General features: G+C 54.5%; 2 protein-coding genes across 2 annotated transcripts; one reads left to right on the top strand and one right to left on the bottom strand.

Moving 5' to 3' along the window:
• Positions 1 to 1,965: 1,965 nt before the first annotated feature.
• On the bottom strand, positions 1,966 to 3,536 carry LOC136497714 (transcription factor MYB30-like). The gene is made up of 2 exons (XM_066493565.1): positions 3,208 to 3,536; positions 1,966 to 3,100 (listed from the first exon to the last, which is right to left on the bottom strand). Exons 1-2 carry the CDS (start codon positions 3,338 to 3,340, stop codon positions 2,274 to 2,276), a joined length of 960 nt encoding a protein of 319 aa, XP_066349662.1. The 5' UTR covers positions 3,341 to 3,536; the 3' UTR covers positions 1,966 to 2,273.
• A 7,080-nt stretch (positions 3,537 to 10,616) lies between these two features.
• Positions 10,617 to 10,919, top strand: LOC136465279 (uncharacterized). The gene has a single exon (XM_066464082.1). It carries the CDS (start codon positions 10,617 to 10,619, stop codon positions 10,917 to 10,919), a length of 303 nt encoding a protein of 100 aa, XP_066320179.1.
• Positions 10,920 to 11,347: the final 428 nt, after the last annotated feature.

Genomic DNA, 11,347 nt, shown 5'->3' with positions numbered 1-11,347 from the left:
TAAAACAAGCTTCAAGACAGTGGTACTTGAAGTTTGATCAGACAATAAAGAATTTTGGATTTAAAGAGAATGTTGAGGACAATTGTGTCTATACAAAGTTTAAGAATGGGAAGTTCATCTTCCTTGTCCTGTATGTGGATGATATCTTACTTGCTAGTAGTGATGTTAGTCTACTACTAGAGACAAAGAAGTTTTTGTCCTCAAAGTTTGATATGAAAGATCTTGGTGAAGCTTCGTTCATTCTAGGGATCGAGATTCACCGAGATAGAAGTAAAGGGGTATTAGGACTGACACAAAATGCATACTTAGATAAAATCTTAAAGAAATTCAGTATGCACAAATGTAGTCCCTCACCTGCTCCTATAGTCAAGGGCGACAGATATAGGGATTTTTAATGCCCCAGGAACTAATATGAGATCGATCAAATAAAAGTGGTTCCATATGCTTCAGCTATCGAAAGCTTACAATATGCTCAAGTATGCACGCACCCTGACTTGGCATTTATTACCGGGTTACTTGGCAGATTCCAGAGCAATCCTGGAATAGAACACTGGAAATTGGTAAAGAAAGTCTTGCGCTATTTGCAAGGAACGAAAGGCCTCATGATGACGTATAGGAGATCTGATTCACTCCATATAGTGGGGTATTCAGATTCTGATTATGCGGGAGATGATAGAAAATCTACGTCTGGATATGTATTCACTCTCGCAGGGGGAGCTATTTCATGGAAAAGCTCAAAACAAACCGTCACTACATCGTCCACAATGTATGTCGAGTTTGTAGTGTGTTATGAGGCAACGGGGCAGGTGAACTGGTTAAAGAAGTTCATACCCGGTTTGAAGGTGGTTGACGACATCTATAGACCACTAAAGTTATACTGCGATAATAATCCAGCAGTACAGTATGCTCACAACAATAAGTCAAGTGGTGCTGTCAAACACATTGGCATAAAGTATTATGTTGTGAAAGATAAAGTTCGGGATCAAGTCATAAGTCTTGAGCATATACGTACAGTAAAGATGCTCGTGGATCCGCTTACAAAAGGCTTACCACCCAACATGTTCAGAGAACATGTAGCCAGCATGTGTTTAAGGGAAAGCCTATAATTCCTGGACAAAAGAAGACCCAAAGATAAGTATCTATTTCAGAATAGAGTAGTGTGTTGTAGCTGTTAAATCTATCGGCAATAGACCATGACGATGAGACATGCTCTATGCGCTAATCTGTAATGGAATGAACAAAAGTAAAGAATATGAAAGTGAAAGATGTAAAGAGATCAAGGGAGAGATTGTTAGATTGATCTCTAACCTAACTGGACCCAACGGCCCAGTTAGGCCTTTGATTTGCGCCCTGATCGGGGGCGCCCAGTCCACCATGGCTGGAGGGCCCCTGTCACCCTGCGCTATAAAAAGAGGTGGGGACCGGCGGCTCTAATCACGAGGTTGACCTGAGCCGACCTCCCCACCAACAAACCCTAAACCCGATCTAAGTGAGGGGCGCAGCCAGTGACGAGAAGTGTCTCCACCGCTGCACTGCGCCGCCGTCGATCTTCACCATCGGCACCGCATCTCCGACCGATCTTCACCGACCGTCGCTGCCCGTGCGCAGACATCACCAACGAACCGATGGCGGCCACCGAACCCTCCCCCTCCTCGGTGTCAGGTTCAGCACCATCTCCCTGTCTCTCTCTAGTTCATTCTACATGTATTAGGATCTACTGCTTCACCTTTTATACTGAATAGGACAAGTCTATGGCTAGATCTATGATCCCTATGATCCAACAGTTGAACACTCCTCTCTTCTTTAATTGTAGTGTCACATTATATTCTTTTTCCTTAGTTGACACATTAATTAATGAACATGAAAACCATCTAGTTCTTGGTTCGGAGAGCCCTAAGCACCATGAATTATTTGTATATTTTTTGTTTGACCGGAGTTTAACAACGAAATATCCTGAATTCACAAATTCCATTTAGTTCCGCCTATATATGAACGCTAAAAATGAGGAAACGGATCGAGTTACATTTCATTTTCACTTTCATAGCATCACGATCACCCACTTGCTTATATATTGCTTCATGCAGTGACACAAATCGTCATCGGCGTACGTACCGTACGTCTTGTACGGATGACAAGTAGAACAGCGACGGGTACTACCTGGTACCTATACTAAGCTAAATTTAGTTGGGCAGAAAAGGACTAGATTAATTAGTATAGCTAGTAGTACGACTAGCATAATCAACCACTCGATTTGTAGTAAAACATTTTGACATTTAGAAACCGAAATTATGCAGGACGGCGTCGAGCAGGAGGCCTTCGTGCGCCAGCTTCTGCTCGCCGCCGGCGTCCTCCAGCAGCCACGACTCGATCGCCGACAGTGGCACCTCCCCTTGCCCGGCCGATGTCGTATTCTCCTCGCGCACGAGCAGCAGCTGGTGGCCGGCAGCCACCGGCGCGGCGCGTTTATTGGAGGCGCTGGAGATGGAGCCAGAACACTCCGTCGTTAGCTCGGACGACGACCCCGATACGCTGTCGGCCGCGCCGGGCGTTGCCGGGGCCGGGATGACGGTGCCACCGACGACGACGCAGCTCCTCCCTCTCCCTGCCGCTGGAGCCGCCGCCCACCCGTCCAGCATCATCCTGTCGACGCTGCCCGTGGTGAGCGCGCACGCCTGAGCCCCTGCTGGCCCGGCGGACGCCGCCGACGGCGCCGAGCCCGCGGTGGCCATCCCCGGCGGGCCGGCGGCGGCGTCGACGGAGAGGGCGTCGCTGAGGGCGCGCCTGGCGAGGTCGATGTCGGTCTGCAGCTTGAGCTCCCACTGCCCCTTGGGCGGCGGCAGCGACGAGGCGGCGGCAGTGGAGGCGCGCTGCTGCTGCTGGAGGAGGAGCTTCTTCTTGAGGTGCGTGTTCCAGTAGTTCTTGACGTCGTTGTCGGTGCGGTCGGGCAGGTAGGAGGCGATGGCGGCCCAGCGGTTGCCGAGGAGCGCCTGGAGGTGGACGATGAGCCTGTCCTCCTGGTCGGAGAAGCCGCCCCGGCGGATGCCCGGGCGGAGGTAGTTGGTCCACCGGAGGCGGCAGCTCTTGCTGCACCGCAGCAGCCCTGCATGCACGCAGCAGAGTGAGAACATCGATCAGTCATCAGTGGCTGTGAACTCCCATGCGAGCGTACGACGTCGCGCGAAACGGCCAGTGTGGCAGTGTACCCACCTGTGTTGGCGGGGACTGCGCGCCAGTTGCCGGGGCCGTGCTCCTGGACGTAGGAGACGAGGACGAGGTCCTCCTCGGGCGTCCACGGCCCCTTCTTCACGCCCTCCTTGTCGCAGCACGGCGGCCGCCCCATGGATCGAGATCGATCGGAATCGCCGCCGCGCCGTCTGTCGTCGTCGTCGATGCAATGCCGCCGGCCAACAGCGCCGCCCCCGATGGATCGATGGTGTAGAGAAAAGGAATCAAGACCAAGGTCCCCAGAGGCGTGTGTGTGTCTATGTGTATTTATATCCACGGCCGGGGATCCAACGTGTACACTGCACTGCACGTCTGCCTGCTGTCTGCACAGAGGCAGCACAGAGTATCACTGTAGCTAGCAATGTACTCCGTACTACGTACAGTAGGTGTAGCTGAGCTTTCTTTTTTCTTTTATTTAATCGGGGCGCTGGCCGGGCCAGCCAGTCCTCGACACCTTGACGCTACAGTACCACACGCGGCAGTGGCACAGTAAAGTCAAAGGGTAGAGTGATCACTGCATCTGCATGTGGGGATTGACAGTGAATTGATCAAGTCAGAAAACGAGTCAAAGCTCAGACAACACAGCCACTATGGTATGTTGGATTGATATCCAATTTTAAAGTCGGCCCAACTTTCCAGTTTGACATTCGTATTCTGATTGGGGGCTCTAGCCCACGATGGCTGAAGGATCCTGTCATAGTGCGCAATAAATAGAGGTGGGGTCGGTGACTCAAGTCATGAGTTTCGTCTGAGCCGAGCTCTCCATCGACACATAAACCCTAATCCGATCTAGAGGGCGCGCAGCCAGTGACGGGAAGCACCTCCGCTACCAGTCGCGCCGCCACCGGACAGCGTCACCGGCGACCACAGCACTGCGCCGCCACCCGTCTTCCCCGACCGTCGCTGCCCTAGCGCAGACACCGACTCCATGGCGGACGCGAGCGGATCCTCCTCCACTACGGTGTCAGGTTTGACGCGTCCATCTTCTACCCCTCCCTTTCTCTCGTTCTACTTACTGTTACTGCATTAGTAGACGTTCTATGGTTCATGATTCTATTCAACAAAGTACCCAGCTAGATCTATGCTCCTAGTGATCCTATCGGTTCAACAATGGTATCAAAGCCAGGTTTAGCTATAGATCTAGCTTATCAGTTTAGATCCGTTCGGATCTAAGAAAAGAACAGAGGGTTCGATCCGTTTTTGGATTGAAACCCTAACTCTAATCGGGAAACGAACCCTAACCTCACGGGGAACAAGACAGTGAAACCCTAACCCTAACCAAACCCTAATCTCGATCCTAACCCCATCCCCAACCCTAAATCGGATAGATCCGAGAAAAGAAGAAAGGAAAATCAAAGAAAAGAAAAGGGGAAGGGGAAGAGGCCTACCTCGCCGCCGTACCGTGATGTCGCCTCGTCGGCGCGTGGCCGAGTGCTCGGGAAATGGGCGTCGCGGCCAGGCTGCTCGACGGCGGCGCGTTCACCCGCTGGGGAGCGCGCGCGCCGGTGAGAGGGCCGGTGACGGCGCCGTCATCGTCTCTGAGACAGAGAAGGAGGAGATGGAGGCCGGGTCACATCTAGAGTTTTGGAGGGGATTAGGGCACCACCGCCTAGACCGCTCGACGACGGCGTGCTCACCCGCTGGGGAGCGCGCACGCCGGTGAGGGGACCGGCGACGGCGCCATCACCGCTCGCTCTTGCTTTCGCTCGGTTGCTGTTGTTGCTGCGCCGATGAAGAGAAAGGAGAGCGACGAAGAGAGAGAGAGAGAGCAACGAAGAGAAATGAAGCTAGGGTTACCGGGGAGGCAGCCGCGCACCGGTTTTGGTCTTACGACATCGACGCTCGGCCGTCGGATGAAAACGGATGGCTTAGATTGTTTGGGCTGGAGGCCGGCCTAGGCGGGCGCACGCAGCCGCGCGGCTTTGCCGGCCCAGGCCCAGGTTGCGGCCTGGGTGCGGGCAGCGCGCGCAAGCAGAGTGGACCGAGCTGTTTTGCCGGCTGGGCTCAAGGAACAATGCAGATTTGAGTCAATTTTTGTTTTTCTTTTTCCAGTAAAAGTTTTATTTCCTGGAAAATAGATAAATGGCTTAAAGAAAATAGAAAAGAGAATTTTCCTATGGGTAAAATTCATCAAATTGAATTATTTTCCGCTGCGTATTTAAAGTTGTAATTTTCATTATTAAATTCAAACCAACGGAAGAATTTAATTTTGAAAACATGGATATGTTTTTATCTTATTATAATATTGTTATTATTCTGACCAACGTTGATGGGTTGTATTAAAGAGATCCCCACTCTCAAACGTGATAACTACACGGAGTGGAAGAAAAAGATTGACCTGTCCTTCATCTTGGCTGAGGTGGACTGGGTAGTCACCTCACTGTGTCCCACTGAACCTGTGGCACTGGTGAGGGAGACAAACGAGGCTGATGCCGCTTGGGCAACAAGAGAGAGGGATTTTGCATCCCAAAAGATGTCCTATGACCTTGAGCATAGGAAGTGGGTCACTACCAACAAGAAATGTATGGCTGTGATAAAGAACACGATTGAGCCTGTAATTATGGGCTCAATCCCAGAGTATGACACTGTCACCGAGTACCTCGAAAGAATAAAGAGTCAGTTCACTGGCTCTTTAAAGACATATGCTACCCAGCTGATAAAGCAACTAGTGACAGAGAGGTACTCTAGTAATGGTGGGATAAGAGAGCATATACTAAGGATGAGCAATTTGGCATCCAAGCTAAAACCAATGGATCTGGCTCTTAAGGAAGAGTTCCTCATCCGTCTGATTTTTGCTTCCTTGCCAAAAGAGTTTGACACTTTTGTTGTCAACTACAACATACAGCCCAAGAAATGGGACATGGAGAGGCTCATGGCTATGTGTGTGCAAGAGGAGAGAATGAAAGCTGTCAATGGTGCCACTATCAATTATCTTAAAGACAACAAGAAAAAGAATAATAATGCTAACTCCTCCTCAAAGTCAAAGGGAAAGGGTCATGTCGGGTACCACGAGAAGGGGTCCCCTAAGCAACAATCGAAAAAATCGTTTAGACCTCATCAAAATCAAAGCCAAGAGACAACTATTGGCTAAACCCTGGCCATGTCTGAGGCCACCTACTCTCTGCCTCGCTAGAGGCCTCGCATGAGAGGCCTTGGACGGCCTACCGAATCTCCGCCTCGCTCGGGCCTCGCACGAGAGGCCTCGGACGATCTACCGATTTTCCGGCTCGCTCGAGGCCTCGCGCGAAAGGCCTCGGCCGGGGAACCGATTCCCCGTCTCGCCCAAGGCCCCACGCGTACAACCTCGAATGAGACGTCGATTCTCCGCCTCACTCAAGGCCGGCTCGGCAAAACAACTCCATCGCCTCCGCCTCGACCAACTTCTCGGACAAGATGTCATGTCCGACCGGCACGTTCAACCGTTCCCGCGATATCAGCCGAACGATGGCTCGACACAACGGAGTGGCTGACGAGACGTCAATCACATCGAAGCCATGCCGTCCAGGATAGGACAGGGCAGGGGTTACCGGCCGCTGTGCTCGGTGCTGTGCCTACGACCGGCGCCCGTACTACGCTGTGCTACCTAACCCCTGCTCTAGGAACAACGCGGCATGTGGAGTCAAGTCTGGGTTACTATAGCCTCGGAATCAGTGTACAGGACCAACTGCTCCCTCCACGCCTCGGCAGTCTACTTTAGGGTCTCGGCAACCTCGAGATTCGCGCCTGAGTCCGAGCCCCCCCCCACGACGGCTCGGACTCGGCACCAACTGAGCCTCGGCTCTTCACACAGTCAACGCACAGCAACCAGCACGTCGCTTGCCAGGCCCTGCGTCAAGCTATCACTGGAGCTCCCACGTCGCACAGGATTGGATGTGACCGACGCGTTGCTCCAGCACTTCAAGGGCAGGACCACTCCATCAACCATGCCACCACAGTAATAGGCTATAGGGCTCGGACATGCCACCTCTGTTCGCACGACACCGCGTAGCTAACACATGTATCACCCCTGTCCCCCCTTCAACTATAAAAGGGAGGGATCGGGGCCGTTTCTAAAAGGCCCAAGCGCACGAGATAGATGAACACGTATGGGAGGACAGACTTACTCTCACGCTCGCACACACCCAGGCATAGACGGGTTCATGAGGTAGACGAACACATGCTCGACACTCTATAACGCGCACGCTTCCCCACCGCCTGAGATCAATATCTCAAGCAATCCATGCCACTCCACGTAGAGACCTAGGCCTAGCTCCCTCTCTCGCCCTGCTTGTAACCCCCTACTACAAGCATTTCGATGCAAGGAATACAAGATCGATCTCTCAGACTGGACATAGGGCACCTATTGCCCGAACCAGTTTAAACCTTATCTCTTTGCATCACCATCTGAGATTAGGGGCACGCAGTATATTTTTACTAGTTGGTTGAGGGCCCGCCAGTCCAAAACACCGACAGTTGGTGCGCCAGGAATGGGTTCTACTGCGTGTCATCTTCGTCATCCCGATAAGTCCCGGATGGCAGACCCCATGCGACCACTGCGTCTCGGCATGATAATCTGGTTCGGGAGCCTAGAGTTCATATCTCTAGGACATGAGTACGATATGGTACTCCTCTCACCCAGAGTCCTACTGACCATCGACAACGTCATGCCCCAGCAGCCTAGGCACAGACGGCGCCCGGGCGGCCGCTCCCATCGTGCTCGCCAAGCGTGGCATGGGCGGGACCACCCTGACACCACGCAAGCTCGGGGCGACGTGCCACGCTCCACCGGTATCCCACGCCCAGCTGTTGGCACAAGGTCCCTAGTTGGGGACCTATCTAGCCTGAGCCTGGACAAGGGAAAGACGCCGGTGGCGCACGACGAGGCCCCGTTATCAAGCTCTGCCCCGCCACCTCCTGAGGAGTCGACTTCGGCGGAGCAAAGCCTGGAGATGGCACCATCTCCATACCCCTTCGGGTTGAGAAATGCCATCGCCACCTATGCTTTCGCCTATCCTTCTGCTCACACAGAGCCCTCAGGACGCCACCAATGCTTCGTCCTCGACTTCGGCACCACGACTTCGACCCACACCCACACTGACCCCTCAGATGAGGACGAGGCGTGGGCTAGAACGGACTTCTCTAGACTTCACGACCCTGAAGCCATACGCCGCTTCCTGGCCGCGAGCGACTACTGCTTTGGCTACTCCGACTCTAACGATGAAGGCACTTACGATCCCACTCGTGAGTGCTTCCACGTCAGACTCGGGATGCCAAGCACAGGCGATGAGGACGAGGGTGTAGGCAACCGTTCCCTGCTTCACCAAGGAGTAGGCGATGCCACACCTTCACGCATTGTCCCACCAACAGCGTGGAGCGAGAACCTTGCCCCTAGACAACTTCGACGCCTGGACCTGGAGCAACTCTGTGAGCTTCAAGCCAAGGTCGAACAAGACCGACTCCTTCTGCAGCAGCTCCGAGACACTCTCGAGCAGGAGCAGCAAGGTCACGGTGATGGCGGAGGAGCTCGGCAGAGGGCCTGCGACGTCCACCACTGCATCAACGACGACGAAGGGGGTGAGCAACCCCCAATCTTCAATCGCACTAGCTAGAACGTCGCGGCTGCGGTGATGCTAGTCTGAATGATGCCCGAGCCCTCTACCACGGAGGGGCGATGGGTCCGCGGTGAGCTCTGGGATCTCCTCGAGACCGCCGCGGTGCAGCAGGCCGAGAGTTCTGCCTCCTGACGGCGCGGAGGCGCCTCGGACCTTCCCACGGCACCGCCTCGGCAGGACTAGGAGGCCTCGGTTCATCCCGAGCCCGCTCGGGCACCGACAATCAACAGGGTCCCCTTGCTGCACGACCGCCTTGGCAACCAACACGAGGCGCAGGGCGACCACGAGGCGGTCAGCAGGCGATGGCGACACGATAATGACGGGCCCGCCCGGGGCTACCATCCGCATCAAGGTGGCCGCTACGACAGCGGGGAAGACCGTAGTCCTTCCCCTGAGCTGCCTGGTCCTCGAGTCTTTAGCAGAGCCATCCACACCGCTCATTTTCTGGCCTGGTTCCGACAATCGGCCAACCTCATGAAGTACAGCGGCGAGACCAATCCCAAACTTTGGCTAGCCAATTACCGCCTGGCTTGTCAGCTAGGTGGCACGGACGATGACCTGCTCATCATCCACAACCTCCCGTTGTTCCTATCAGACTCGGCGCGAGCCTGGCTTGAGCATCTCCTTCCCTCATAGATCCACAACTGGCGCGACTTGGTAAGGGTCTTTGTTGGGAACTTTTAGGGCACATACGTGCACCCTGGGAACTCCTAGTTCCTCAAAAGTTGTCGCCAGGGCCCGGACGAGTCTCTTCGAGACTTCATCCGGCGCTTCTCCAAGAAATGCACTGAGTTGCCAAGCGTTGGCGACTCGGAAATCGTCCAGGCTTTCCTCTCTAGCACCACCTGTCGAGACCTGGTCCGAGAATTAGGCCGGAACATGCCAACCTCGGCGGCCGCACTCCTCGACATCGCCACCAACTTCGCCTCGGGCGAAGAAGCCGTTGGGGCCATCTTCCCCGACAACGACACCAAGGGGAAGCGGAGGGACAAGGCCCCCGGGGCCTCGGCTCCCCACCTCAACAAGAAAAAGAAGAAGGGTCACCAGGGGAAGCAGGAAGTCCTCGAGGCCGGCCTAGTCGTGGCCGCAGAGCACAAAAATCCCTAAGGCCTTAGAGGCCCTGGGCTCTTCGACGATATGCTTAAGAAACCCTGCCCTTACCACCAGGGCCCGGTGAAGCATGCCCTCAAAGAGTGCACCATGCTCCGGCGTTACTATGCCAAGCTCGGGCTCCCCGACGACGATGCTAGGAAGAGGGGCGCCGGCGATAAGGACGACAACAAGGACAACGGATTCCCCAAAGTGCACAATGCCTTTATGATCTTCGACAGGCCTTCAGCGTGCCTCACGGCATGCCAGCGAAAGAGGGAGCGCCGGGAGGTCTTCTCGGTAAAGGCGGCTGCTCCCCGGTACCTCAACTGGTCTCGGGAGGCGATCACCTTTGATCGGGACGACCATCCCGATTATGTCCCGAACCCCGGGCAGTACCCACTTGTCGTCGACCCCATTATCGGTAACACCCGGCTCACTAAGGTATTGATGGACGGAGACAGCGGCCTCAACATCCTCTATGCCAACACCCTAGAGCTCCTGGAGCTCGACCAGTCGTGACTCCAGGGTGGCGCCACGCATTTCCATGGCATTGTGCCGGGGAAACGCACGCGTTCCCTCCGGCGCGTTGACCTACCCGTCTACTTCGGTACTCCCTCCAACTACCGCAAGGAGGTCCTCACCTTCGAGGTGGTTGGGTTCAAGGGAACTTACCACGCCATCCTAGGGTGGCCGTGCTACGCCAAGTTCATGGCGGTCCCCAACTACACGTACGTCAAGCTCAAGATGCCGAGCCCCAATGGCGTCACCACTATCGAGTCCACATATGAACATGCATACGACTGTGACGTCGAGTGCATTGAGTATGCCGAGGCTATCATAGAGGCCGAGACCCTCATCGTCAACCTCGACCAACTCGGTAGCGAGGCGCCCGACTCCAAGCGTTGCGCCGGGACTTTCGAGCCCGCGGAGGCCGTCAAGCTTGTCCCCGTTGACCCCACCTGCCCCGACGATTGGGCGCTGAGGATTAGCGCCACCCTCGACATCAAATAGGAAGCCATGCTCGTTGACTTTCTCCGCGTGAATGCCGACATGTTCGCATGGAGTCCCTCGGACATGCCGAGCATACCAAGGGAGGTCGCCGAGCACGCCTTAGACATCCGGGCTGGCTCTAGGCCAGTGAAGCAGCTCCTGCGCCGATTCGATGAGGAAAAGCGCAGGGCCATTGGTGAGGAGGTGCAGAAGCTTTTGGCGACTGGATTCATCAAAGAAGTATCCCACCCGGAGTGGTTAGCTAATCCTATATTAGTTAAGAAGAAAAATGGGAAGTGGAGAATGTGTGTAGACTACACCGGTCTAAACAAAGCATGTCCAAAAGTCCCTTTCCCATTGCCCCGAATCGACCAAATCATCGACTCCACTGCGGGATGTGAAACCTTATCCTTCCTTAATGCGTATTTCGGTTACCATCAGATCAAGAT

The sequence above is a fragment of the Miscanthus floridulus genome, chromosome 1, assembly GCF_019320115.1.
Source record: "Miscanthus floridulus cultivar M001 chromosome 1, ASM1932011v1, whole genome shotgun sequence".
Taxonomy (NCBI): Eukaryota; Viridiplantae; Streptophyta; class Magnoliopsida; order Poales; family Poaceae; genus Miscanthus; species Miscanthus floridulus.
This window is presented reverse-complemented; position numbering and strand designations above follow the sequence as displayed.

What these genes read in the sequence shown, in the direction of transcription:
- LOC136497714 (XM_066493565.1), bottom strand. Translation starts at nt 3,340, where the DNA reads ATGGGGCGGCCGCCGTGCTGCGACAAGGAGGGCGTGAAGAAGGGGCCG. An exon ending in CGCAGTCCCCGCCAACACAG is followed by an intron (nt 3,101 to 3,207) that starts GTGGGTACACTG and finishes GCGTGCATGCAG; the next exon opens with GGCTGCTGCGGTGCAGCAAG.
- LOC136465279 (XM_066464082.1), top strand. Translation starts at nt 10,617, where the DNA reads ATGGCGGTCCCCAACTACACGTACGTCAAGCTCAAGATGCCGAGCCCC.